The following is a 25,830-nucleotide window of genomic DNA, read 5'->3' as shown; positions in this document are numbered from 1 at the left end:
ATAATGTTCTAGACTTAGAAAAGGATATAGACCCGGAAAATAATTTCTTCTACAACATCAGCTGTAACTGCTGCTACTTCACTGATGAACAGTTTAAGCACACCATCAACACGGAAAATAAATGATCAATAATCCATTTTAATAGCAGAAGTCTGTATGCCAACTTCAACAATATAAAGGAATATCTAAATGAGTTGACAAATCCATTTGGAATTATTGCCATTTCTGAAACATGGATCAATGCGGAGAAAGGAATGGACTTTGGACTGGAGGGATATGAAGTGAATTTTGTAAATAGAAGGAACAAGAGTGGAGGGGGAGTAGCTGTGTATGTGGATAAAAACCTAAACTACAAGGTGGTAGAAAGTATGACAACTGTAATTGATAATTTACTAGAATGTATAACAATTGAAATGTATAAGGAAAAAGAGAAAAATGTAATAATTAGCTGTATATATAGAACACCTGGCTCTAGTATTCAAGTATTTAATGACTTCATAGAGGAAATATTCTCTAAAACAAATCAAAAAGTTATGTTTATCTGTGGTGATTTTAATATTGACCTGTTGAATCCAAAAAAGCATAAAATGACCGACGGATTCCTAAACACTATGTACAGTTTGAGTTTACATCCTAAAATAACCACGCCCAGCAGAATTACACCACATTGTGCCACCTTACTTGACAATATTTTCACTAACAATATGGAAAACAACATTGTGAGCGGAATATTAATTAATGACATCAGTGATCACCTACCAGTTTTTGCAGTTTATGACACTAATTATAAGAAAAATCAGCATGAAGAACAACTGAGATACAGACGTGTAAGGACAGAAGAAACTATGACTGCATTTAAGAACGATCTATTAAATCAGGACTGGGACAAGGTGTACAAAGAAGCTGATATTGATATTGCATATGGCATATTTTTAAGAATATTCATGGAGTTGTACGATAAAAACTGTCCAACAATAAAATACAACAGAAAGCACAAATATTCAGATAGACCATGGCTCACTAAGGGTTTACAAAATGCATGTAAAAAGAAAAATACACTCTATAGGGAATACCTAAAACAAAGAACAAAAGATGCTGAAAATAAATATAAAAAATACAAAAATAAGTTGACCAATATTATACGTGTATGTAGAAAGGAGTATTATAGTAAAATATTGAACAACAATAAACATAATATGAAAGGAATATGGGATGTTTTAAACGGTATCATTAAAAATAATTCTGGACAACAAAGTTATCCACAATACTTTATCGATAATGGCAATATTATGGAAAACACTGCTGATAAGGTCAACAGCTTTAATCATTATTTTGTAAATATTGGACCAAAACTGGCAGAACAAATTCCTGAGTCACTGCCATCAGTAGAATGTAGTGAAAACCTGATTGATAGGAACCCTAACTCAATGTTCCTCACATCAGTGGAGGAAAAAGAAATAATTGACATTGTACACATGTGTAAATATAAAACATCTACTGATTGTAATGATATTGACATGAAAATCGTCAAGAAGGTCATTGAAGGAATTGTAGGACCTCTAACATATATTTGCAACTTATCATTTCAGACGGGAAAAGTGCCAAACAAAATGAAAATAGCTAAAGTTGTGCCGCTGTATAAAACCGGGGATAGACGCCACTTCACAAATTACAGGCCTGTTTCTTTACTACCACAATTCTCCAAAATCCTAGAAAACCTGTTTAATAAACGATTAGACAAATTCTTAGATAAATATAAATTACTCTCTGACAGTCAATATGGATTCAGATCAAAAAGATCAACATCTCTGGCATTAATCGAATCAATTGAGGAGATTACGAATGCTATAGATCAGAAACAGTATGCAGCTGGAGTATTTCTGGATCTCAAGAAAGCATTCGACACAATCAATCATGACATATTAATTAATAAACTGGAACGGTATGGGATCAGGGGGGTTGTACTGCAATGGGTGAAAAATTATTTAAGTGACCGGAAACAATTTGTGAAGCTGGGTGTCCATTCCTCATCATGCTTGGACATTGCTTGTGGTGTTCCACAAGGCTCTGTACTGGGTCCAAAATTATTTATTATTTATATAAATGATATTTGTAAGGCATCTGATATATTAAAATTAGTATTATTTGCAGATGACACAAATATTTTTTGTTCTGGGGAGAATCTAAAGGAGCTGCTGGATACAATTACTTCAGAAATGTGCAAAATTAAAAAATGGTTTAACAGGAACAAACTATCGCTAAATCTAAGTAAAACTAAAATTATCTTATTTGGGAATTCCCTTAGAAATGCACAAGTGCAGATTCATGTAGATGGTGTGGAAATTGAAAGAGTACTTGAACATAAGTTTCTTGGTGTGATTATAGATGATAAATTAAACTGGAAGTCTCATATAAATCATATACATAACAAAATTTCAAGAAGTGTCTCAATCTTGAGTAAAGTAAAACACATTCTGGACCACAAATCACTCCACATTCTCTATTGTTCCCTGATTGCACCGTATTTGAATTACTGTGCAGAGGTTTGGGGCAATACTTACAAATGTTCGCTATCATCAATCTTTATATTACAAAAAAGGGCCATAAGGATAATCCATAAAACTGGTTACAGAGATCATACAAATCCACTATTCTTAAAATCAAAAATTCTAAAATTCACAGATCTGGTTCATTTTCTCACAGCACAAATTATATATAAAGCAATAAATAACCTGCTTCCTGACAATATTCTAAAAATGTTTTCTAAAAGGGAACGGGGATACAATTTGAGGGGGGAATTAAATTTAAAACATCCTCGTATCCGTACAACATTAAAAAGTTTTTGCATCTCTGTGTGTGGAGTGAAGCTGTGGAACAGACTAAGTAAAGATATGAAGCAATGTCCAAGCATGGCGCAGTTTAAAAAGCGGTTTAAGGATATGGTTTTTACAGGGTACAGGGAAAAGGTAGAGATTTGATAGGGTGTTCTTGTCTAATATTTTCATGTGTGTGCGCGTGAATGTTGGTATGGGTATATATGTATATATATATATATATATATATATATACATATATATAAATATATATATATATTTATGTTGCTTTATTCTACTCTGTACAGCGACCTTGAGTGTTTTGAAAGGTGCTTTCAAATAAAATGTATTATTATTATTATTATATTTCATGAGCTGTCCTGGCTGATTTCCACCCTCTACACCAGGGGTGGGCAATTAATTTTTACAAGGGGCCACATGAGAAACCTGAGTTGCATCAGAGGGCCACATCAACAACATCTTGAACCCAAGTCTGCTTAACTTTCTTAAATTGTAAAATTCACTAAATGATATATTACGAATAGCTGGAACAAACGACAAACAGGAGGGAATGTTGGAATTGATATTTTTTATATTTTCATTTATGCTTAGAAATATATAATCATCTGTCTGCTGATAAAAATCACATCCTCATTAGGTCTGATTAGATTCTGTGTGCATGTGTACCATGAGATGAGAGGAAGCAGCCTCAACCTGATAATTTCCTGATAGCTTTAGTCTGTTTCTTCAAAGTGCAAGACTAAATGTTCGTCTGAGACAACACCTGTTGCACGTTACTGTTCTTACTTCTGCTGTTCTGCATGCCTCATACACACAGTTTAAGATCATTGAAAGGTCGTATGTCTATGGATAGTATAGCTGGAAACACACGCACAGACAGAATACAGACACTGATGTTCAGAGATGCCTGCTTAAGAAGGTCACGTGTATTTGTAATTGCATATTCATGATTGATTGCTTGCTGACAATAAAAAGAGCTGCAGTGAAGGAATCAGTCGAAGTGAGCTGAGTTCAGGTGAAGGAATCCTTCCCTCGTGAGCCACAAACGCAGAGCGCCTTCTTGCCTTGTTTTGTCGTGCAGTTATTGGTCTTGTGTTCCAGCGGGGTTTTGTACTTTAATAAAGTGTGGAGCAGGGAAATTATTTTACTGCTATTGTTAAATAATTGTCATCATTACCATTGCATTAATAATATAATCTGGAGTTTATATTGCATTCAGGGGTTAAACAGTGTCTCTTTCAGAAAGACTGAGTTGCAGGCTGACAGGAAGTTGTATGCAGAAGTGAAAGCAGGAAGTTATTTTGAGCAGCAGGCTAAGACGAGGCTTTAACAATGTAACAGATAGCTTTAAGAAGGCTTTAAGGTTTTATGCATACAGGTATTAAATTAACTTTGTATTCCAGGTGCAGTTATAACTATTTTATACATATTGCATATCTGTGCTTATTTGAGTTGATGTTCAGGTTCTTTAAAGGTCTTAAGCTTCATCTAGTGAGAGTGTCTAGATGATCCATGCTGAGGGAAAACTAGAACATAGAAGGAATTGCAGTACATGCTTACAAAACACTTATATATCAGATCATTTTATATTAAGGTTTTAGTAGAGGTTCTTGGTTAAAACATTTATTTAGTAGAAGACATACACATAGTCTCAGTGAGCTTCTGGTCTGGTAAAAGGTCAGAAGTGCAACAGGTGAATTGAGAAAGAGCATTTGAGGACGAGACACAGACAGTAGGTGAAGAGGTGACACAAAGAGCATGTGAGGTCAACACATACACACATATTAGTTAGACTTATTTAGAGGAGAGATCAGTTATGTCTAGACAAGAAAGAGGAACAATTTACTTTGAGACAAGAACGGAAAGTACCAAGCCATGAAAATAGAAGATGATTTTCTGGGTGAAAAGTCATGATGATGTTGATCTGATCTATGTATAAAATGTACCGGTGACGCATGAAGGGGCGTCAGTAAACAAACCCTGATGCTATAAAATATCTGTTCATGCTTTGATTAAGTCGAGGACTACTGGCTGTCTGCGTACAGAGTGTCTTCCCACACGTGTGTTCATTAAAATCATTGTTTGACCAAGACCTTCTGGAACCATGGGTGGTGTGTACTCTCCTTCCTCAATTTTGAACCTTAACAAAAGCCAACACTCCTCATCCCCGTGATGATGATCACTGGACAGGAAAGCAGGTGGGCATTCAGTGAAGGATGATGTCAGTCGAAATCCTTCTGAACGAACCGTCTAACACGGCGACGTGATGACGAGCCACAAATGACCAAATCAGTTCACAGGTTGGACTCTGTTCCCCTCTACTGTCTCCACTGAGAAGATCTCACATCTGCTCCTCTCACACAACATCACACGGACCCTTTCTCCCTCCTCTCTACTGGACGTCACATCGTCCAATCACATGATTTAACACAAAGTTTAAACTTGACCTTTAAAATCACTTCATTGAATCTTATTTAACACAGAAATACCATCACACATGGATGTGATTCATTTCATGTTTCATTCAGTTTATGTAATTCTGCTTTAATCAGATTAGCCTTCAGCACATTCTCACATGATGTGCATTGTAACATAATCCCTTTACTCCAAATACAGAGGAATACGTCCTTTTCAAACTCTGTGCTTGTTCATTTATTTAAACTTCTTTTTATTAAATCATGCAAAGTATAGGTCAGATATTCTCTGAGATGTGTCGTCTTCCACACACACACAGGTCACTCTGTGATCCATCATATAAACTCAAAGTTTACACCTATGCACGACCAGCATTAAGACCAGTTAACTATCAGCAAGGTCGCATATGAATGGTTCTGTGTTCAACGACCTTTCATTGAAAACCAAGTGTAATGATGGTGTGGCGACAGAGTTCTCTTCTCACACTCCTGGAGTCACCTGCTAGTCTACCAAGTTTAAAGATCCTGTACACATGAAAGTAAGCCACCAGAAGAGTCATTTTTACTCCTTTTTATTTTATTTGTATATTGACTTATATCAATGTATATTTGATGAATAATGAAAATGCTTTATTATTAAAATGGGGAAACACTATGTAGCACTGATCAGTGTTCGCATAAGGCTGGATATTAAGACCTTTGTTCTCAACTGTGGGCGTGACAGTCTCTCGACCTCGCGTCGCCTGACACTGCCCCAACGGTTACCCAAAGCTTGCACCCAGACGTAGTGGGCAGGTAGCCAGACTTGCTTGTTTGGTACCTCCCACCTAAATATTTTTGCTGATCAAGCACATCCCTCTAAAGCATTGGTAGACAGCTGTGGTCTCTGGACACTGTAGACACTGCTCAGGAACAACTCAGGAAATACCCGGGAGATGTGCCAGGCGCCACGGGACACCGCCAAAGGTTCCTTGTCGGTGCCCTGATGGGTCAGAGCTGTTACGGCAGCAAGAAGAGGCCTGCACAATATTAGAGAGGGGGTTTGGGTGTTATGGCTGTTAAGTACAGCTGACATTTAAACGTGGATACACACGGGGCCATTTACCTGCATCTCGTCATCAAATCACATGATGCAGCACACACCAGACTGAAGCGGCTGGTCCTTCCCCGGAGCCACTGCATCGAGCCTGCAACACACTCAGGATTTATTCAAAGCCAACTAATGGATGGCAAATTATATAAAGCATCACTCTGGAGGTCTTAATAATCAGTTTACCAATTTAAGCATCATTTGAAACAGTATAAATATACACATAAAAGAAGCAAAGTAAACAAAGATGTAGTGCAGTTTGGAAAAGCCTAAAACAGCATGTTTGCTCCTTACTCTGGCCATCTAATTCTAGTTATTTCTCTCTATCTGATACATCAGACGGCAGCTGGAAGGGGTCAGCAGTTTAATTACCTCTGAGACTGGAAAAAGAGAGCATCATTCTCTGAATGGAAGGTATGAACTTGTCTGGACTCCTCAGTGCTGAGAGGAGTTCCTGGTTCGCTTTGACTGGCTCTCAGTGAAGGACACAGTCCTGTCTCCAGGTCACAGTCACTCCAGGAGAGAAGACTAGCAGACTGGACAGGGTTTCCATTGGGGTCAAGGGGGTCTGCCTGATCTTGGCAGCTTCTCACAGGCTCCAAGTCGTTCTGGGACGAGGACTCTGGTTTGATGTTCGGTATGGGGAGGGCGGGTGTGGAGGGCACGCTGTGGGACAACTGCATTTTCTTCATGTGCTGGATTACAGCGGCTGCATTGAAGGCTTGCTGTTGGAGATCCACAAAGTGAGCAGTTACTACTGGTGCAGCCTGCATCTTGTATAGAAAAACATCTAGCATAGCAAAAGTGTCTTTTAGAGAACTCCTGCTGGAATTATGAACATATGTTCATAATTCCATTATTTCAGAAACTTTACTAGGTCTGTACGTCTATAGAGGTGGAACAGGTACGCAGTGCAAGTTTGTTTAGACATACTGTTTTTGTTTTCTCATACGGCATAAGTCATTTGTTTTAGGATTCCTCTATCCTCTTTAATTTGAACTACTTATTGATAGAATTATATTGAATTCCATCAATATTAAAATGTCTTAATGGAATCCTTATAGCAGATGTTTTATGGATTAACGTGTTTGTGTTAATACATGTGAATGGCAGTTGAAGGGGATTCTCCATCAACAGGAAAAGCAGTAAAACTTGTGAAAATATTACAATTTATGCACATTTTCCAGAGTCGTCCAATGGGCTGCACTGGAGTCTCTGCTGGGCCAATTCTGGGTCCCCAGCCCGGTGTTTGACACCCGTGGCGTATGTAGTCACCTTTCCAATCATTAGCAGGGCTCTAGACTAACTTTTTGCCATGGGCGTACCGGTACAAAAGTTAGGCGCACACAGATTTTATAATAATTGATATAATGTGTTTTTCTGGATACACTGTGCTTTTTCAGCATTCAAAGATTGATGACACCGTGTCAGAGCTGGCTATGAATTTCAGAAGGATCAGGCCTTAACAGAAAAGTTAGCAATAGTTCTTTTCCTATTACAGCTACATCCACTTCTGTCGTGCCTAGGCTGCTCACTAGGGCTGGGTATCATCACTGATTTCTACAATCCATTCGATTCCGGTTTTCAAAGTCCCGATTCGATGCAACTTAGCCTCAGACAGTCAGAAATATTATAATTCTGATCATTTATCAGTACTGACTTCATCAGAATTGTGAACATCACAGCAGATGCCTTTGTGTGAAAGTAACTGAGAATAAAACAGAAAAACATGAAGGAGATTTTCCTGGTCTGGCTTTATAATAGCAGATAACCTTAAAAATATTCTACAATGTTCTGCATATCAAGTTTAAATTTCTTCAGTATTGAACAAGCTCCGACAGCGTGTCCGTCTACGGGCCGGCGGGTGAGAAAGCCGAGAAAGACAAAGCTGATCCTGATGCGTCGGTCTGTGTTTACGTCTTTGTGTGGAGTCCGTGTACCTGCTCTCATCTGCTGTTTGGTTGTTGTTGAAATGGTTTCTGGCAAAACACAGTTATTTAAAAGTCGATTCAGGATCTAATGAGTTGATAACGCTTTATTCAAGCTACTCGCCTCCCACTTCCACCTGCACTTTCAACTGGACCACGGCCAATCAGAGAGGTCCCGCCCCTGACTATCTCTGATTGGTTTAGTCCACGATAGGGGCAAAATGTGTGTCTGTTGTTGACCACAGGGAAGGTTGCAGATTTTTTATTTTTATTTTTTTCGCTACCCGAACATTTGGTCGCACAGGTGCAACCAAATATTTTTTTGTTGTCGCACCACTGAAAAATTTGGTCGCATTTGCAACCAATTTGGTCGCACTCTAGAGCCCTGATTAGCCATTACCTTCCATTTGGATGTGGCAAAGTTTCTCTCCAACTGTTCACACACAGACTGATAAATGTCCTGGTCTCTAGCTGTGTCTCCAACAATCCTGCGAGGGTAACATGAGCAGACGTACAGTTAGGTTCTTGGGTATTTGGACAATGTTGCGTCTGTACACCATCATCGGGCAGATAGAGCTAGTCTTTGTTCCACATTCTCCGAGGCTCAAAAGTAGTAAGACAAACAAACATAATGTGTTCTCTCTTAACCGAGGTCTGTCTTCTGTCTTTCAGGCCTTTGTCTTGCATAGCTGGCCATAACTTTCCTTCTTTTTAAGAATGATTGTTGATTTGGCCAATCATACAATGTTTGCTATCTCCCTTATTTTGGTTTTTCATCCTGCTGACAACCAAATAGTTGAAGACTTGGAATGAACCCCAGATATTAGACCAGATCAGTTTCTCACGTGTCCACGAAGCTGCTTCTATATCAACTAACCAATTACTTTTGAGTCTCTCAGAAAAAGACTGTAATTCATAAACAGCTGATACTTTTGTTCATAAATCAAGCAGAAAGCTATCTTCAGTCACATGTTGATTATGTGGTTTAAAATGTGTAATCATTGTCCAAAACATTACGACATTTAAGAGGCAAAGCACTAACCAGGGGTGCCTGAGTGCCTGTTCAGTGGTGAAGCGTTTAGTGGGGTTTTTCTCCATCATGTTCTTGATGAACTCTTTGGCTGTTGACACATAATATGGACAGAGTTCAGTTCAGCGTACAGTAGCATGATTCCTCTATGTTACACACAGTTTTATTAAAGCTCTTGAAAACACATCTAAAGCCCTTCATTAGGAACACCTGCATATGAAGAGAACGAGTGAACCCACAAACAGGAGGATGCTCGGCTGCTGATTGATTGGACTCTCACAACAAGATTATCTAGAGTTCACACAGAAGGTTGACTTGTAGAAAAGCAGCAGTGTCCTGGATGAAAGTGCCTTGTTGTTGCTGAGCGATCGGAGCAGATTGATGGCCCATGCTAAAACCAAGCCCTGGAAAGGCCCGGCTACGTCTGCAGCCTGTCCGCAGCTCACACACAAAACATTTCACTGCATGTTGTACTCTGCATGATTGTGTATGTGACTAATAAAGCTTGTTTGTTTGATGTAAATTCTATGAGTTCAAAGTGGAGTTTTTCAAAGAGGAAGAGGATAAGCAATGCTGTGTTTGTTCACAAAAGTAAGGCCACCACAGCTGGAACAATCACTGCTCTGCTCCCTGTATTCAGGACAGATCACGCTGATGTTTGTGGCTTTTGTTGGGTGGAGTACTCTTGCCTCCCTGCATCTCCGTGTCTGGTCTGTTTGGATTTCTATCTTCCCAGTCATGTCAGCGTGTCTGTCTGCTTTCTCACTGTTCCTTTTAGATGTTCATAAAACTTGACCTCTGACCTTGACCTTCATTGCAAGGTCACTGAGATTCAAACTGGTCCAAGATTTTTAGTAGATACACCTGTGGTATCAGTTTGAAGCTCCTAAGTTGCCTCATTGCCGAGTTATTGCACAAACTTGAGTGTCTACACTTGACACTTTTACAGCTGAGGGGCGAAAATGACAAGAAAGTCTGGTTCCTTGGAGGTCAAATATAAAGAAACGAGGTGGATCAAGATTTGCACTGTTCTCATACTGACATCTGCATGATGGATCAGTGTCAGGCTAATGTTCCCGGGAAGCTGTGATTTTAGATCCTGCATGTGATTTTTGCCAGGTTTGGAACTTAGTCTGTACAGTCACATGAATAATTCCCTCTTTAAATGATAGTGAAACAGTGCAACCTAGTGTAATGTAAGTGTGTTAGAAAAAGGACTGGTTGTCATATTTCTTGTGGTTTATCTGACCCAGTCTCAGCTATTTACATCGAGTACTAATGAAGGAAAGAGGAGGGTCAGTACTGAAAACTGTGGTGTGTAGCTGTTAGCATACCTGATTCGGAGATGTCATCCCAGAAGGGCGAATGAAAGGCGTACTCAGCTCTCATGATCTTTGAAAACAAACGCTTCTCGTTTTCTTCAAAGAATGGAGGGTAGCCACAGAGCCTGCAGCACACACACAGCCTTTCAGATACCGCCGATTTGGATCAACTCTGGATTACTTTAGCAGCCATCGTCATGCTTATATGACATTTATACAATATGCCCTGACGCGGGTTTCCTCAGCTACTGTAGTAAACGGGCAGAGCGGTCAAAGCCTTTCAGCACAAACACATTCACAGAAATGTTGTTAAGCAGCGTGAAACAAGCTGCACTGATTTACACAGCAGGACAAAGAAATGCTTAAACTGACACTGTTGGGTCTCAAATCCACCTTCTGCTCAACCATCTCTGATTTGGATAAAAATGTTACAACAGAAAATATGAACATTGATAGTGAGGGCTGTGAAATTTCAGCTTCATTTATCAAACACTTTTCTTCTTTTTATGGACCATCGACACGGAGCTGTGAAGCAGCGTTTGAGCATAAATGTCTCAGACTATTAAATATAAAAGTACTTTCACTGAGGAGCTGTAATTTGAGACAGATACATTACATGTCTGAGTACTGGCTAGTGAAAATATGAAAACAGTCCAGGCTTCCTGTAAAGTTCATGTGAGCACACATTAATAAAACATGAATGGTATATAGTTATACCATATGTTGATGCATGCTCCATCATCCAGCTGACTGCAGCTTTCCCCAGTCTCATAAACAGTACAAATATTCATGCAAACTGGAAAAGTTCAAAAACTGGCTATTTGAGATGGATACATTGAATATGATGGCAGCAACATTTCTCACTTGAAGTTGGTAGAGGGCCACAAAAGAAAAGAAAAACAGTGCAATATATCCTCAAACGATTCCAGGAAACTGGGGAAATCTGTGTGCGTAGTTAAAAACAGCATCCTTCTGTCGTGCACGTCACTGTATGTGACCTGTTGAACCACGCCATAAACTAAAGCTCTCTGTGAACATGATCAGGAAATGCAGCTGCCATCTTTGTACCAAAGCTCAGAGAAGATGCGTTCCCCTCCACACAACACTTTCTGCAGGCTCTGCACAGACAAAGAGCCACGACAGCAGCTACGTTCACATACGAGATGAGGACGACATTCCTTTCCCCAAATCCAAACGACTCCCTCCTCAGCTCCCAGACATTATGAAAAGTGTGGATGCTGCACGGTGGTAAACGTGGCCCCGCCCAACCTTTCGGTACCTGTTGCTGCCACCAAATTCAGAATGAGCTGATGTTTTTCTAAAATTATCAACATTTGATCGATTTTCTATGATGTATGGATGCTTTTACAGCAGAGATCATTTGATCCCGTCTTTGATGAGTTGATGAGCTTTACAGATCCTTCTGGTCTTATTTATATTTCACACTGTTGGGCTGTGGAGCACACAGCTTCGTGTTCAGTGCCCAACCTTCCAGCTCCAGCTACTGCTGGAGCCACAGTTACACAGTGGAAGTAAATACTGCAGTATGTGGTGACTCTAATATTGTACAAGTGTACTTCTGACTTTTGGAATATGAATAAAATCAATAACTGATGAATGTTCGCAGTTCTCCATAAATGATCAGTGAATATTCATGTATACAGTTAGCCATGTTATTATGAACGTGCAGGCCTGTACTTACAGAATATAAGTGATGACTCCAATTGACCAGCAATCCACTGCTTTGCTGTAGGGTTTCTGGGCCAAAACCTCCGGAGCTGCAGAAAGCAGGACAAACAACGTGCAATATAAGCACCATTATAAACAACACACTGTTTCCACTCCAGAAAAAGTCTCGTTAAAGCTAATGTGTTAAAGCTAAGTTAATATATGGTTCAAAAGAAAAGGCAAAAAGTTGCCTTTTACAGCATTATTCCATCTAATAATATTTCTCACAGTATTGATACTGCATTACAGCTGTTTATTGAAGATGTCCATTTGAGGATCCTTCCATTATGTTAACTTTTATTACAAGTACGGTTAGAAGTATTTTATACACATTGCATATCTGAGCTTATTTTGAGTTGATGTTCGGTTCATTGAGGGTCTTAAGCTTCACTGGCGTGACTGTCCAGGTGATCCATGCTGAGGGAAACTAGAACATAGAAGGATAACTGCAATGCATGCTTACAGTACATATAATACATATAATCTAGGAATAGGCCTGAGCAGAGGCCCAAATGTTTCCAGCCTCTTGTTGCAGACCTGTTGCATTTTATTCTACTTGGTAACAGATGAGCAGAGTCAATAATTAGCCACAGAGACCCTGAGGGCTTAAGATTATTACTTGTATGGAAGGTTCTATGTCTGTTTATAGCTATTAAAGATGTACAAGATGTACGATTAACTGTGACTAATGTCTGGAACCTATTTTAATCTGTCATTGACGCCATGGGGGGGCGTGTACCCCACTGCTGTATAAGTGTCCACAGCCTGTATTTTGGTCAGAAGACATATGTTGATGTTTTCTCCGGGCTGTTAATAAACTCATCGTTTGATTGCACTTTTCTGGGGCCTCCGTGGTTTGACACTGCTCTACATGGATCGATTTCACGACATTTTCAATAATAATAAGATCAAAGTCCAGTTTATTTATATATCACATAAAAAACAACAGAGCTGACCAGAGTTCCCTTCCTGCTGCTCCACCTGCTCGTTACGTTCACAATAAATCAAAACGAGCCCTCCAGTTCGTGCTGTCACTGCCCACATGAGCACTGAAGCCTCTCAGCAGGACGATGGAGCACCCCACCCAGTGACTCCTGGGAGGTTACGTACTGTCATTCAGCACATACACAATAACTGTCTGATTTATGAAAACTGGGTTTTTTCTTGCTCCAGTGTGATGAGATTTTGACCAAAGTAATTGTTTGTGGTATTAAGCTGTAGTACAGTAAAATGGTGCTTTCCCACAGCAACAATGTACAAATGGTCTATCACTGCAGAGGGAAAAACAGTAAGTATGTCAGTCTATTACATATGCAGAGAAATGGTTAACTCACCAACATATCCTGGTGTTCCACAGGCTGTAGACATCACTCCATGCTCCAGCGTCTTAGACAGACCAAAGTCACTCACCATAATCTTTGCATTCTCATCTGTATTATAGTACAGCAGGTTTTCAGGCTGAGAGAACAGGAAAAGCAAGACATGAAATACAGAAACGTACCTAAAATGTTCAAACACACTCATTAAACATCTGTTAAAGTCATTTTACCAAACATGTCAACATCTGTGGCTTTCACTTTGCTACTGGGAGCATGTTTGTCTTTGTTATGGTGGCTCTTTTGAGTCTTACCTTAAGATCCCTATGCACAATGCTGTTTTCATGCAGGTAGCTGACAGCCTGCAGCACCTGTTTGATCACTTTGCTGGCATCCTTCTCAGTATAAACACCTTTGTCTAAAATGCGATCAAACAGCTCCCCACCTGATACCCTGCACAAAACAGAAGAAGAGTTATCAGCGTTTATGTCTGGCAATCAGGTCTTCTGAACTTCTGCAGGACGGTAGACTAAGGACGACCATGGTCCATCGAATGATATAATAACCGAAAATGTTGTTCCGCTGTGCAAACAGACTTCGAGTAGCATTTAGGAAATGTGCCTGTGACAGGTTTGTCCATCATCTGTGTGAATCAGAGCCATCTGAAATCAGCACCCTTGTGCTCACTAACTGCATACAGTACTGCCATTTCCCCAGTTCTCTGTTTAACAAACAAGGAGAGAAACTTGCACCGCTAAGGCCAAAGTAGCACTGAGCAGTGCTGGTTTTCTAACACTAGAAAATAACTCAAAATGTTAGAAATATTCCAGTGTTAGAAAATCAGCACTGCTCAGTGTTAGTCTTTGTAAATCTTGAAAACTGACTAGGTTACTTTTAAACATACAACACTGTCAAAAGTGTTCATTTAACACTCAAAAGAGTGGACACATATAGACACTCTCCAGTGTTAATGTAACACTGGAGATTTTGCGGTGTAGCTTGTGCAAACCGAGCTGGCTGAATGCCCAACACACACACACCGGTGCGTCCTAACAATCTGGAGGGTCCCACCCAGCACTGTTACAACCCCAGTCTGCAGTGGGACCTGTCTTCTTTGCTGAGAGATCCAGAATGCCTCAAGGGTCCATGGCTCCCCCTGTGTCTGTGCCTGAGCGCCCTGAATCCATGGTTCCTGCTCCACCAGTGCCTGTGGATCCCTCACCACCCAACCGAGACCTGAGTGGTCCCGTCACTTTCTTTGCCAGTGCCAGGCCTGGTCCCCTGCAAGCCACTGAAGACATCCCGTCTCCTTCGCCTCTCCTTTTGCTGCTGGTGATGCGGCCAGCCCCCTGTTCATGAGTGGATGACTGGTCCACTTCAGGGGATATTTTGTGAGGCTCAGTAGTGCAGAGTGACCTGAGGCCCCTCTCATGGAACCATGTCTACATTCAGAAGTCCTCCATACTGAGACATTAAACATGAAGAGGACAGAATGAAAGACAGAGAGGGGGCTGAGGGAAAATATGTGCATTATAATTATACTATTAACCTTACCAGCAGCAGCAGCAGCAGCAGCAAGCAATAGATTGTGAAGTACTACGTAGCTGAATTCTGTGTATGCATATTCCCATTTCCATATCCATCACATGCAGGTGCACATAGGGATTATCTATAATGATCTAATAGAAGATCATTATGCAGGTGTCCTGGGATGAACATTGTGAGGAGACGTGGTAATCTAGTATTACATACTTCACATCAGACTTTGCACAGACAGAGGTCATGTTCCAGATGTGATACGGGTATTAATGTAGTTGCACACAGTTGTGTAAATGTTGGGTTTTCTTTGGACTGGTAAGATTTAGCAGTTTTTACTGCTGCCACCTGGTCCTGCTCCACCACAGCTCTCCACGCCACTTTGTCCTGCTCTGCCAGAGGTCTTCACAATGTCTGGTCCTGTCCCACTAGAGGTCTCTGCACTGTCTGGTCAGGCTCCACCCGAGCCTGAGGTAATCTCTTACCTTCAGGTCCTGCTCTGCCCAGGTCAGAGGTCACCGTGTGGCCGTCTGGCCCTGCTCCACCCGTACCAGGGCACCTCCGTCTGTGTCGGGTCCCTGCCTCTGCCGCCTTCGTCAGCCTCCAGTTCTGTCCTCCGAGGGTCTCCGCCACCATCACCAGCCTCCAGCCAAGCCATCTGAGGGTCTCTGCCTCCACCCATGCCTGCCACGCAGGGTTCTACATCTGCTCTGCTTTCGTCGCTCAGACTTGGTAGTCGACCATGACAACAGAAACCTTATAGGTGCTCCACGTTCCACGTTTAGTCGGCCTTCTCCTCATGTCTATTTCTGTCCTGTCCCAGCATCTTAGTGTTTGTCTCTGTGTTTATTGTACTTTCTGTTTTATTTTGAGTCTCTTGTCCAGTCTTCACTTTTGCTTCTCCTGTCCTGTTAGTCTGTATAAGTTCCAGCTGTGCTCCCACCTGTTGCCCATCCTCTCGTTACCCTGTGTGCATTGATGTCCTTAGTCTCCGTCTACTTGTTGTTGCATTGTCATGCTGCGTATTCTGCAGTTCTGTGGTTCACCTGTAGGTGCTAGATTCCACATTTCTATGTTTTCCTGTTCTTTAGCTCAAAGTTTTCTTTTCTTGTGTGTTTATGAGTTTCCTTAGCACAGCAATAAAGCTGAGTAATTCCTTTGATTTTTCCAAGACGTGAAGCTTAATGTTTTATTGTTGATGATGAAGTCTGAGGAGGCTGAAGCTGTAGAGCAATGAAAGCAGTGGTGTTTGTGGATAGATGGGCTGATAAAGTGCACGTCTCACTTTCTAACCACAGTGAATTGGACTGAGGGTAAACAATGTGTTTTAAGGTGTTTGACTCTATGTTCGTGCTTGTAGACCTCCTTGAGATTTGGGGTTTTGTAAAGTGTAACGTTGAATGCACAGTGTCACAGTGGTTAGCAGTGCCTCGCAACAACAAGGTCCTGGGTACAAATCCTTTCTGTGTGCACTTCTCCCCATGTCTGCGTGGATCCTCTCCACATACTCCAGCTTCCTTCAACATGCAGTTAGTGAGCTCAGGTTAATTAGTGATTCTAAACTGGCTGTAGGTGTCTGTCTCTGTTTGTTAGCCCTGTGATAGACTTGTCCAGCATGTACCCAGCCCTGTGGTGGCTGAGACAGCATCCAGCACAACTGGGATTGTTGAGATAAGATCATTGATTTTAAGAAAGCCATTTAACTGTTGCCATCCATCCACAGAGTGATATGCAGAGGCTGATCCAGCAGTTTAAATCATCTTTTCCCGACTTATGCAACAGAATAAAATTAAGGCTGAACAACTCTATCAGCTTGGAGGAAACACGGATTTCTAAATATTTAAAGTTTCTTGTGTAAAGATAGTAAAAGGTCTGCTACAACCGCCTCATCCATACAAGGTGGTAAAATATTGGATTTGGACCCGTTTATTGACGAGTTGTGGCAGCAAAGAATGGGGGTCCCTAAGGAGTAACAGCACATCATTAAGGAGAACTGGATGTTCTGGATTAAACTGCCAGCTGAAGACATCTCTGTCTTATAGCAGCCGCAGTGGTTCTGTGAACAATGCAAATAGAAATGGAAAGAGAAGAATGTGGATATTTGATTAAAGATTAAAGCCGACCTTTTTGTTTTTGATTTGAAATATAACAGCTTGGTGTATTTTGGAAAACAGCCAATAATGAGCAAAGAATGGTAACAATACAAGTTATCAGATGGTTCAATAAACTCCATTTAAAAAAATCATTTTAGCCTTTAAGGGGTTAAAGGCTTGGTGGCATGAAGGAACGACACATAGCTATATTAGTTTGTACCAATATTATTTATTCAATTTGAACAATAATTCAGCCTATTTTAGCAAAAAAGGCTGAATTGTTACTGTTCTGTACACACTGTGTACTCGCATTGTTAATGTAAGATTATACTGCAGTAATAATTGTCAGTGTTGCATTATTTCAAGGTAAACATTAATAGAAAGTCAGCTAAACAGTTCCACTTACAGCTGCATGACCAGGTAGTAGTGTGTTCGACTCTCGTAGAAATCCTCCAGCCCCACCACATTGTCGTGCTTTATCCTGAAATAGTAAGAAACAGGAGGATAACTCGTTCTTATTCTCTTTAACCTTTGACATGTTAGGCAGCAGAACTAGTCACCGCTAGACTTTATTCATTACACATTTGAATAAGTGTGTGTGTTTGTTACCTCCTCAGCACATTTATTTCATTTTCTAGGTTGCTATGGGCGAGATGTTTTTTCTTCAGACATTTCAGAGCATACATTTTCCCAGTTTTCTTCTCTCTCACCATGAAAACCTCTGAAAATGAGCCCCTGTGCAAAAACATCAAAGAGGATTAATGACAGCCTGATCAAATGCTAGAAACAACTTTATCTTGGTTAACAGTTTTATTTTGTTTGTTCTTACAATCCTCTCAGAGATCTACAGAAACATCTTCCCAGGGTGATGGATCCAGCAGTACTACAGACCCCTGGAACAAGCAGGGGCTAGCTGCTCAAACATAAGCTCCACGACTTCTTTATTACCTCATTTGAAAGCATTTATACTGGGTTTGCTTTTTAACAGGTAAAATTCAAAGGGGTGAAAGAAATACTAAGTTTAATTAGGACAGTGGCAAGCACATCATCCAAGACCAAAACCCTTCGATCATATCATTTCATAGAAAGCGATTCAGATGAGCACTAATTGACACAGTGGAGGAATGATCTACTGCACAGGTGTCCACCCCCAGGCCTGGAGGGCCGGTGTCCTGCAGGTTTTAGATGTGTCCTTGATCCAACACAGCTGATTTAAGTGGCTAAATGACCTCAACATGTCTGGTAATGAACTAATTATGTGATCAGGTGTGCTGACCCAGGGTGAGATCTCAAACCTGCAGGACACCGGCCCTCCAGGCCTGGGGTTGGACACCCCTGACCTACTGTAAAGTAAATACCATCTGGTGGTATGTTTGAGAAACTAACATTAAAGCAACAATTACCTCCTTACGTTCACACTGATGCCAACCCCCCCACCACCACCAGACTGAACTTTAACAGCAGCAAAGTTCTGGTTTCGAACCGTTCCTGCGTTTCCTGTGTGGTTTTTATCCTGGCTCCACCATCCAAACATGTTTGTTACCTGCTGATTCTAAATCAGCTGTCGCTGTGGCTATGAGATAAACACTGTTTAATGTGTGTGTGTATGAATCAATAAACACGTCTCATACAACGCGGTGCTTTGAATGATGACCGAGGCTAGAAGAATGATGTATAAACACCACTTCATTTGACTTTGTGTACAACAAATCTGCTCTACATTTCCTGAGGAACAGCACGTGTTGACCTGCACACAGACGCCGACACCTGTTCATAACACCTGCCTTTAAGTACATTCAGCACATCCATTCACAAGTGTAGGCAGCCAGACACTTAATCCTGTAATGAAGCAGTGCTAGGATGTTCTCAGACTGACGTCTCACACACAGGAGCCTTACTCATGCACTCTGTGACGGGTTTATTAACTCGCTCTTAAACAGCTCCTAACGTTAATTTAATACGTTGCTGCTCTTCACTGATTTAGTGAAGCCAGTATCCAGTGTTGGGGAGTAACGGAATACATGTACCGCCGTTACGTATTTAAAATACAAAATATGAGTAACTGTATTCCGTTACAGTTACCGTTTAAAAAGGTGGTATTCAGAATACAGTTACTTTGTTGAAATAAATGGATTACACTGCGGTACTTTCCTGTTTCATATTGTCGCGGGTCAGGACTGTTTGGGTTTTGTTTGACAGCTACGTTCTGTTGTTCCAGGCGGCAGCGTTACGGTTGCCATGGTTACAGGGCGACGCTCTCTCTCTCTGCGACTGCGTGTTTCCTGGGTGAGAGAGCGCCTTTTCGTTGTTGTTGTTGTTGTGCTAAGCTAACAGGCAGAATGCTACAAGCATAGCTCTAAAGAATGTAGCATCATGGGCAGTGTAGTCCGTGTTGCAGGGAGAATGGACTGCCATACACGTTATGGGTCTGTGAGCGCGAGGAGGGAGAAAAAGGGGAGTGGAAAGGTACGAGTTGTCATCGAGGAGAAACGGGAGCTGGAAGCATGTAAATATAATAATAACCACTGCAGCCAAGAAGAGAGCCTGACGAGCCCAGCTGTAAGTAAGCTATTAAGACTCGACTGTACACCGTGTTCCTGTTTTCCTCCGAAACAATGAGTTCCGTTGGAGCAGTCTTTCAACGTCTCGCTCTGTCTCTCGCAAGAAAAGTTGACCCACACAACAAAGTAAAGCTATTTTTCGGCTACGAGCCGACAGGGACCCCGCCTTATTAGTCAGAGGTCCCTTTACTACAGTTCGGAGTCGCGGACCTTCAGTAATAGTAATAAATCACACAGCAATAGGACATTCACGTTGTTGTAAAAAGCATGATAATATATTAAGTAATCCAAAGTATTCAGAATACGTTACTGTCATTGAGTAACGTAACGGAATACGTTACAGAATACATTTTGGGGCATGTATTCTGTATTCTGTAATGGAATACATTTTAAAAGTAACCTTCCCAACACTGCCAGTATCTCCCAGGTTAGCAGCCAAAACACTTTTAAACAGTATGAGAAACCTTTACAACCAGCTGTCTTGTATCCATTTATAACTTTTCCATTCGGGTTTGTCTATGAAGTAACCATTTCAGAGTGTGGAAACAGTAGCCTCAGCCTAACCAGTAAATACTGGGCATGTGGAAAGCATTCTGCCTGCTTCCTGCACTGAGGCAGCGCTGTCAGAGCTTACAACTATCCACCAGTTGCCCTCAGATCACATGAAGGTGATACAGAGATGTGGCCTATGTGGAACAAGGGGAAAACAGTCTTCACTCTCTGCACACCAAATCTGGGAGTGGGTGACACAATTATCTGCATTCTGCAGACAGCATACTCCCATCTGGATAGTAACAGCAGCACAGCAAGGATCACCTTCTTTCATTTCCCATAACATTGTGTTAACATTGTGTATTATTCACAGAGAACTGTGGAACTGAGGCACATTATAGCGCTGTTCTGGTCCTAATGATGACCAAAGTTACATTTCATTTACTGCATACATATTCAACACTTTATCAACCTTACAGACAATTTGAAATCACCAGTAAATGTAACATGCTCACCTTTGTACCAAAAGGAAGCCCACACAGGTGTGTGGAACATACACACTCCACACATAAAGGCCACAGCCAATCCAAATGTCCCAACCCAGAAGCTGCATATCTAACAGTACAATAGTAACAGGTTCACACATGCACTGCAGCCCTGAGCATGACTGGGATGTACCTGAGAGAGGTTAATGAAAGCAAATGCATCCTGTCTCCTGTCAGCTCCACGGCTCAGCCTGTTTCCACTGGTGACATCAGACCAGTTCCTACATCATCATTCTCTGTTCATGTGTTTGTGTGGAAAACCAACTTTGGGTTTATTAGCTCCTGTTACTAAACAACAATATAGAACTTTTTCAACTGAGAAGGAAGTGAAAATATATATCGTCTTCACATAGATTACTGATTGGCAGAGCTAGCTCGAAATTTCAAGTTAATAAGCGGAAATTTTGAGAAAGATAACTCAAAGTTTCGAGTTATGGATGCTTTTTTGTGGCAGAAACGGCTTCCGTAGTCTGGGGTGCCTGCAGCTCAGCAGATAGAGCAGGTCTTCTGCTAGGCAAGATACTTTGAATATGTGAGAATGTTAGCTAGAAAGCTAGTTAGCTAGAAACACAGAAGCAGGGCTTGTGTGAATGTTGCATAAAGTGTGTTGAGTGCTCCGGGAGGCTTAGAGGTTCCTCACACAGAAGCATCACCATGAGTGAAAAGTACTCACGAGCCCATCTTCCCCTTGAAGTCAAACACGTCCTTGATGTTACTGGTGCTTTTCTTCCAGCTGCAAACAATCTCCTTCTGGCCCATCTTAGCCGTAGTTTCCTGAACAACCACAAATCACATCAGTTATTCATGCTGACAGTGGAAACATGTACTTATACATTACACCACGCAACACATGTGAAAGTGCTGCTGAGCCAAAGTTTGCAGCATTCCAGTTTACTCCGGTGTCTACATATAACTAAGTGACTGTAGTTACTGTGTGCACTGATGCACTGTGCCTCAGTACACAGAGTCAGGTTTGAGTCGATATGATGCTGAAATAAATCATTACAGTAAGTGAGGTTTCATTTATTCAGCTATACAAAGGAAAAATACCAAACGTCTGCGTTTTCATTTGATGCACTGTAGCATCAAAGCACATGAAACCTATGTGTATAAAGGACAGTTCTTGTGTGTCCCTGTGTCCGTCTGTCCTCTGTGTGTGTCCTTGTGTCTCTGTCCTCTGTGTGTGTCCTTGTGTCTGTCTGTCCTCTTTGTGTGTCCTTGTGTCTCTGTCCTCTGTGTGTGTGTCCTTGTGTCCGTCTGTCCTCTTTGTGTGTGTCCTTGCATCCCTCTGTCCTCTGTGTGTGTCCTTGTGTCTCTGTCCTCTGTGTGTGTCCTTGTGTCCGTCTGTCCTCTTTGTGTGTGTCCTTGTGTCTCTGTCCTCTGTGTGTGTGTCCTTGTGTCCGTCTGTCCTCTTTGTGTGTGTCCTTGCATCCCTCTGTCCTCTGTGTGTGTCCTTGTGTCCGTCTGTCCTCTGTGTATGTCCTTGCATCCCTCTGTCCTCTGTGTGTGTCCTTGTGTCCGTCTGTCCTCTGTGTGTGTCCTTGTGTCTCTGTCCTCTGTGTGTGTCTTGTGTCCGTCTGTCCTCTGTATGTCCTTGTGTCGCTGTCCTCTGTGTGTGTGTCCTTGTGTCTCTCTGTCTTCTGTGTGTGTCCTTGTCTCTCTGTCCTCTTTGTGTGTGTCCTTGCATCCCTCTGTCCTCTGTGTGTGTCCTTGTGTCCGTCTGTCCTCTGTGTGTCCTTGTGTCTCTGTCCTCTGTGTGTGTCTTGTGTCCGTCTGTCCTCTGTGTGTGTCCTTGTGTCTCTGTCCTCTGTGTGTGTGTCCTTGAGTCTCTCTGTCCTCTGTGTGTGTCCTTGTGTCTCTGTCCTCTGTGTGTGTGTCCTTGTGTCTCTCTGTCCTCTGTGTGTGTACTTGTCTGTCTGTCCTCTGTGTGCGTCCGTCTGTCCATCTGTCCACTGTGTGTCCTTGTGTCCCTGTCCTCTGTGTGTGTCCTTGTGTCCCTCTGTCCTCTGTGTGTGTACTTGTCTCTCTGTCCTCTGTGTGTGCTTGTGTCCCTCTGTCCTCTGTGTGTGTCCGTCTGTCCCTCTGTCCTCTGTGTGTGTCCGTCTGTCCCTCTGTCCTCTGTGTGTGTCCGTCTGTCTCTCTGTCCTCTGTGTGTGCTTGTGTCCCTCTGTCCTCTGTGTGTGTCCGTCTGTCCCTCTGTCCTCTGTGTGTGTGTCCGTCTGTCCATCTGTCCTCTGTGTGTGCTTGTGTCCCTCTGTCCTCTGTGTGTGTCTGTCTGTCCCGCTGTCCTCTGTGTGTGTGTCCGTCTGTCCATCTGTCCTCTGTGTGTGCTTGTGTCCCTCTGTCCTCTGTGTGTGTCCGTCTGTCCCTCTTTCCTCTGTGTGTGTGTCCGTCTGTCCATCTGTCCTCTGTGTGTGCTTGTGTCTCTCTGTCCTCTGTGTGTGTCCGTCTGTCCCTCTGTCCTCTGTGTGTGTCCTTGTGTCTCTCTGTCCTCTGTGTGTGTCCTTGTGTCTCTCTGTCCTCTGTGTGTGTCCGTCTGTCCATCTGTCCTCTGTGTGTGTCCTTGTCTCTCTGTCGTCTGTGTCCCTCCCTTGTGTCCCGCCCCGTCTCCCTATGTCTGCGTGTTCCACGTCTCTTGTTGTCACAGTCTACATCTTTGTGTGTGTTCTTGTGTGTCAGCTGTGTCTCCCTCTGCTCATCATCTGTTAACTTCCCAAGTCTCAACTGTTCTTGTATTTTCTAGTGTTCCTGGTTTTCGTCTATTTCGTTTTCCAAGTTTAGGATCTTGTGATTAGTTTCTCATTTAGTTGGTTTTCATGTTTGGTTAATGTTTTGTTTTCGGCCATAATAAAAGGCACGCTTTTAGTTCCAATCTAGTTCTGTTTCCACGTTTCGTTCGTCTGCCTTTGGGTCCACTCCTGTCCACTCCACGCCGTCTGTCAGTGATGTGTATTTGTCAGTCCTTCTCTGCTTTGTATTACCTGCAGCAAATTTTATTTAAGACACTCAGGTGTATGTCCTGTGTCTTCTTCCAGGTGTGTTTCTGTTATTTTGTGTTTAAAGGTTTATTTCAATATGTTGTTTATTCTTTTTGAAATAGTATATTGGTAAGATTGACTAGTTCTTGTCTAACTGAGAAATTTTATTATCAGCATGTAAATATGCACATTTAAACAACACATCTACTCGATTATGAGAGAGTGGTCTGAAAAGTTCATTTCTTAGCCTGGGGATGGGGATGTACATAGAGTTTATACACATCTGATGCTTTGGAGAATGGAGGACTGAACCCTAAGCCTATCTAGTCCTTCGCAACCCTTAAGATGTCACCCCAGTTCCCCCGTGTTACATAAACAGTTGCATGTCCAAGCCTGAGCTCACTTCTCACTGGCAAAGCCCATTTCTACTTATCAGGGCCACAGGATTCAAAAAGGCAGAGGATTAGAGCGATAAATACCTGTGCTTACTTAATCTCCCCGTCCAGCCTGCCTTCTCCTGCACTCCTGCCATATCCCCTGACAAACACTGCTTGTTTTATTATGTGGACTTGAAACTGAGCTTCCTTGAATATTGGCAGTGCATGCTAAACGTCATATGTTAAATTATGACATGTGTATATTTCATTAGTTTTCTTGTGTGGAAAATTTGATAACATACAATAACTTAACATTTCACAAGTGCTAATTATCTATGCTGGAGACAAGAGTGTTTTATTAAATGTAAAGTTACATTTGTTTTCCTATTTACAGGATAATTCTTTTGTCCAGTTATTAAACGATTTGTAAACAGAGAGAGAGGATAACTGAAATGAACGCTTACCTTAATCACAGACGTGAAATAAACGGAGCATTTGCCAGAGGACCTGTGCGCAGTTGGTTGAGGTATCCCGGTGGTGACCCGACTGTTTCTGGTGGCTCCTCCTCTTCTTGAGCAGGGGCGGGGCCTCCCCATTCATCTCTTCCACAGTGCTGCATTCACAGAGCCATGGGGCTTACATTACAGCGCCAGGATTGAGAAGATGATGAGACTGCATAATTAAAGTGATAGTTCCAAACGAATGAAACTGCTGCATCCAGAAAAATCACACTTTACCTGTTTTATTCAGTACAGTGCACGAATGCAGGGAGGCAAGTTCTCCCACCCTTCCCTCCCCTCAGGGTAAGAGTTTGGGTGTCATACTTGATAATACTCTTTCATTCCAGTCTCACATTAATTCCATAACCCGGTCTGCTTACTTCCGCTTGCGTAATATTAACCGACTCCGCCCCTTCCTTCCTCCCCATGCTGCTGCCGTCCTTGTCCATAGTCTTATTACGTCCCGCATTGATTACTGCAATTCCCTCTTATTTGGTCTCCTTAAAAGGTCCCTTCATAAACTCCAACTTCTCCAAAACTCTGCAGCTCGGGTCGTAACTCCTACTCTGTCAAGAGCTCATATTGCAACAGTTCTTCAGCAGCTTCATGGTTGCCCGTAGAAACCAGGATAAACTTTAAAATCGTACTTCTCACGTACAAGTGTGTCCATAAATCTGTTCCTTCATATTTGTGTGAGCTGCTCCAGATCAACACTGTTTCCCGCCCTCTCAGATCCTCATCTGCTGTTCATCTTACTGTTCCATCCTCACGTCTCATCACTGTGGGGAGCAGAGCTTTCAGTCGCTCTGCTCCTCGCTCTGGGACTCTCTTCCTCCTGCACTAAGAAATATTGACTCTCTTTCCATATTTAAGTCACAGCTCAAAACACATCTGTTCAAACTGGCTTATTCGCTTTAGTGCTGATTTTATCTGTTGTCAAGCTCTGCAATTTTAACTTATGTATTTTATGACTATTGCTCCTTTTATTAATGTTGTTCTTTTCTAAGGTGACCTTGGGTTTCTGAAAGGTGCCCTCAAATAAAATTTATTATTATTATTATTATTATTATTATTTCCTAAAACAAA

The 25,830-nt window shown here is 41.8% G+C and overlaps 1 protein-coding gene across 1 annotated transcript; it reads right to left on the bottom strand.

Annotated features, from left to right (window-relative positions):
- Positions 1-4,429: 4,429 nt before the first annotated feature.
- Positions 4,430-24,865, bottom strand: camk1ga (calcium/calmodulin-dependent protein kinase IGa). Its single transcript, XM_085272816.1, has 13 exons — positions 24,709-24,865; positions 21,563-21,663; positions 17,901-18,026; positions 17,698-17,772; positions 13,977-14,115; positions 13,681-13,804; positions 12,321-12,396; positions 10,631-10,743; positions 9,309-9,387; positions 8,667-8,754; positions 6,711-7,063; positions 6,354-6,435; positions 4,430-6,267 (listed from the first exon to the last, which is right to left on the bottom strand). The coding sequence occupies exons 1-12, from the start codon at positions 24,838-24,840 to the stop codon at positions 6,372-6,374; spliced, it is 1,470 nt and encodes a 489-aa protein (XP_085128942.1). The 5' UTR covers positions 24,841-24,865; the 3' UTR covers positions 4,430-6,267; positions 6,354-6,371.
- Between the last annotated feature and the right edge of the window lie 965 nt (positions 24,866-25,830).

This window comes from Mchenga conophoros, linkage group LG5 (genome assembly GCF_057382185.1).
Source record: "Mchenga conophoros isolate Kocher_MC1m ecotype Shallow Benthic linkage group LG5, M_conophoros_male_GT1.1, whole genome shotgun sequence".
Classification (NCBI taxonomy): domain Eukaryota; kingdom Metazoa; phylum Chordata; class Actinopteri; order Cichliformes; family Cichlidae; genus Mchenga; species Mchenga conophoros.
This window is presented reverse-complemented; position numbering and strand designations above follow the sequence as displayed.

Bases quoted from the DNA above. Each gene is read 5' to 3' on its own strand.
- camk1ga (XM_085272816.1), bottom strand. From the start codon at position 24,840: ATGGGGAGGCCCCGCCCCTGCTCAAGAAGAGGAGGAGCCACCAGAAAC. The intron at 17,773-17,900 runs GTAACAAACACA...TTACTATTTCAG, and splicing joins GAAATAAATGTGCTGAGGAG to GATAAAGCACGACAATGTGG. The intron at 13,805-13,976 runs GTAAGACTCAAA...CTGTTCTCTCAG, and splicing joins TTGTGCATAGGGATCTTAAG to CCTGAAAACCTGCTGTACTA.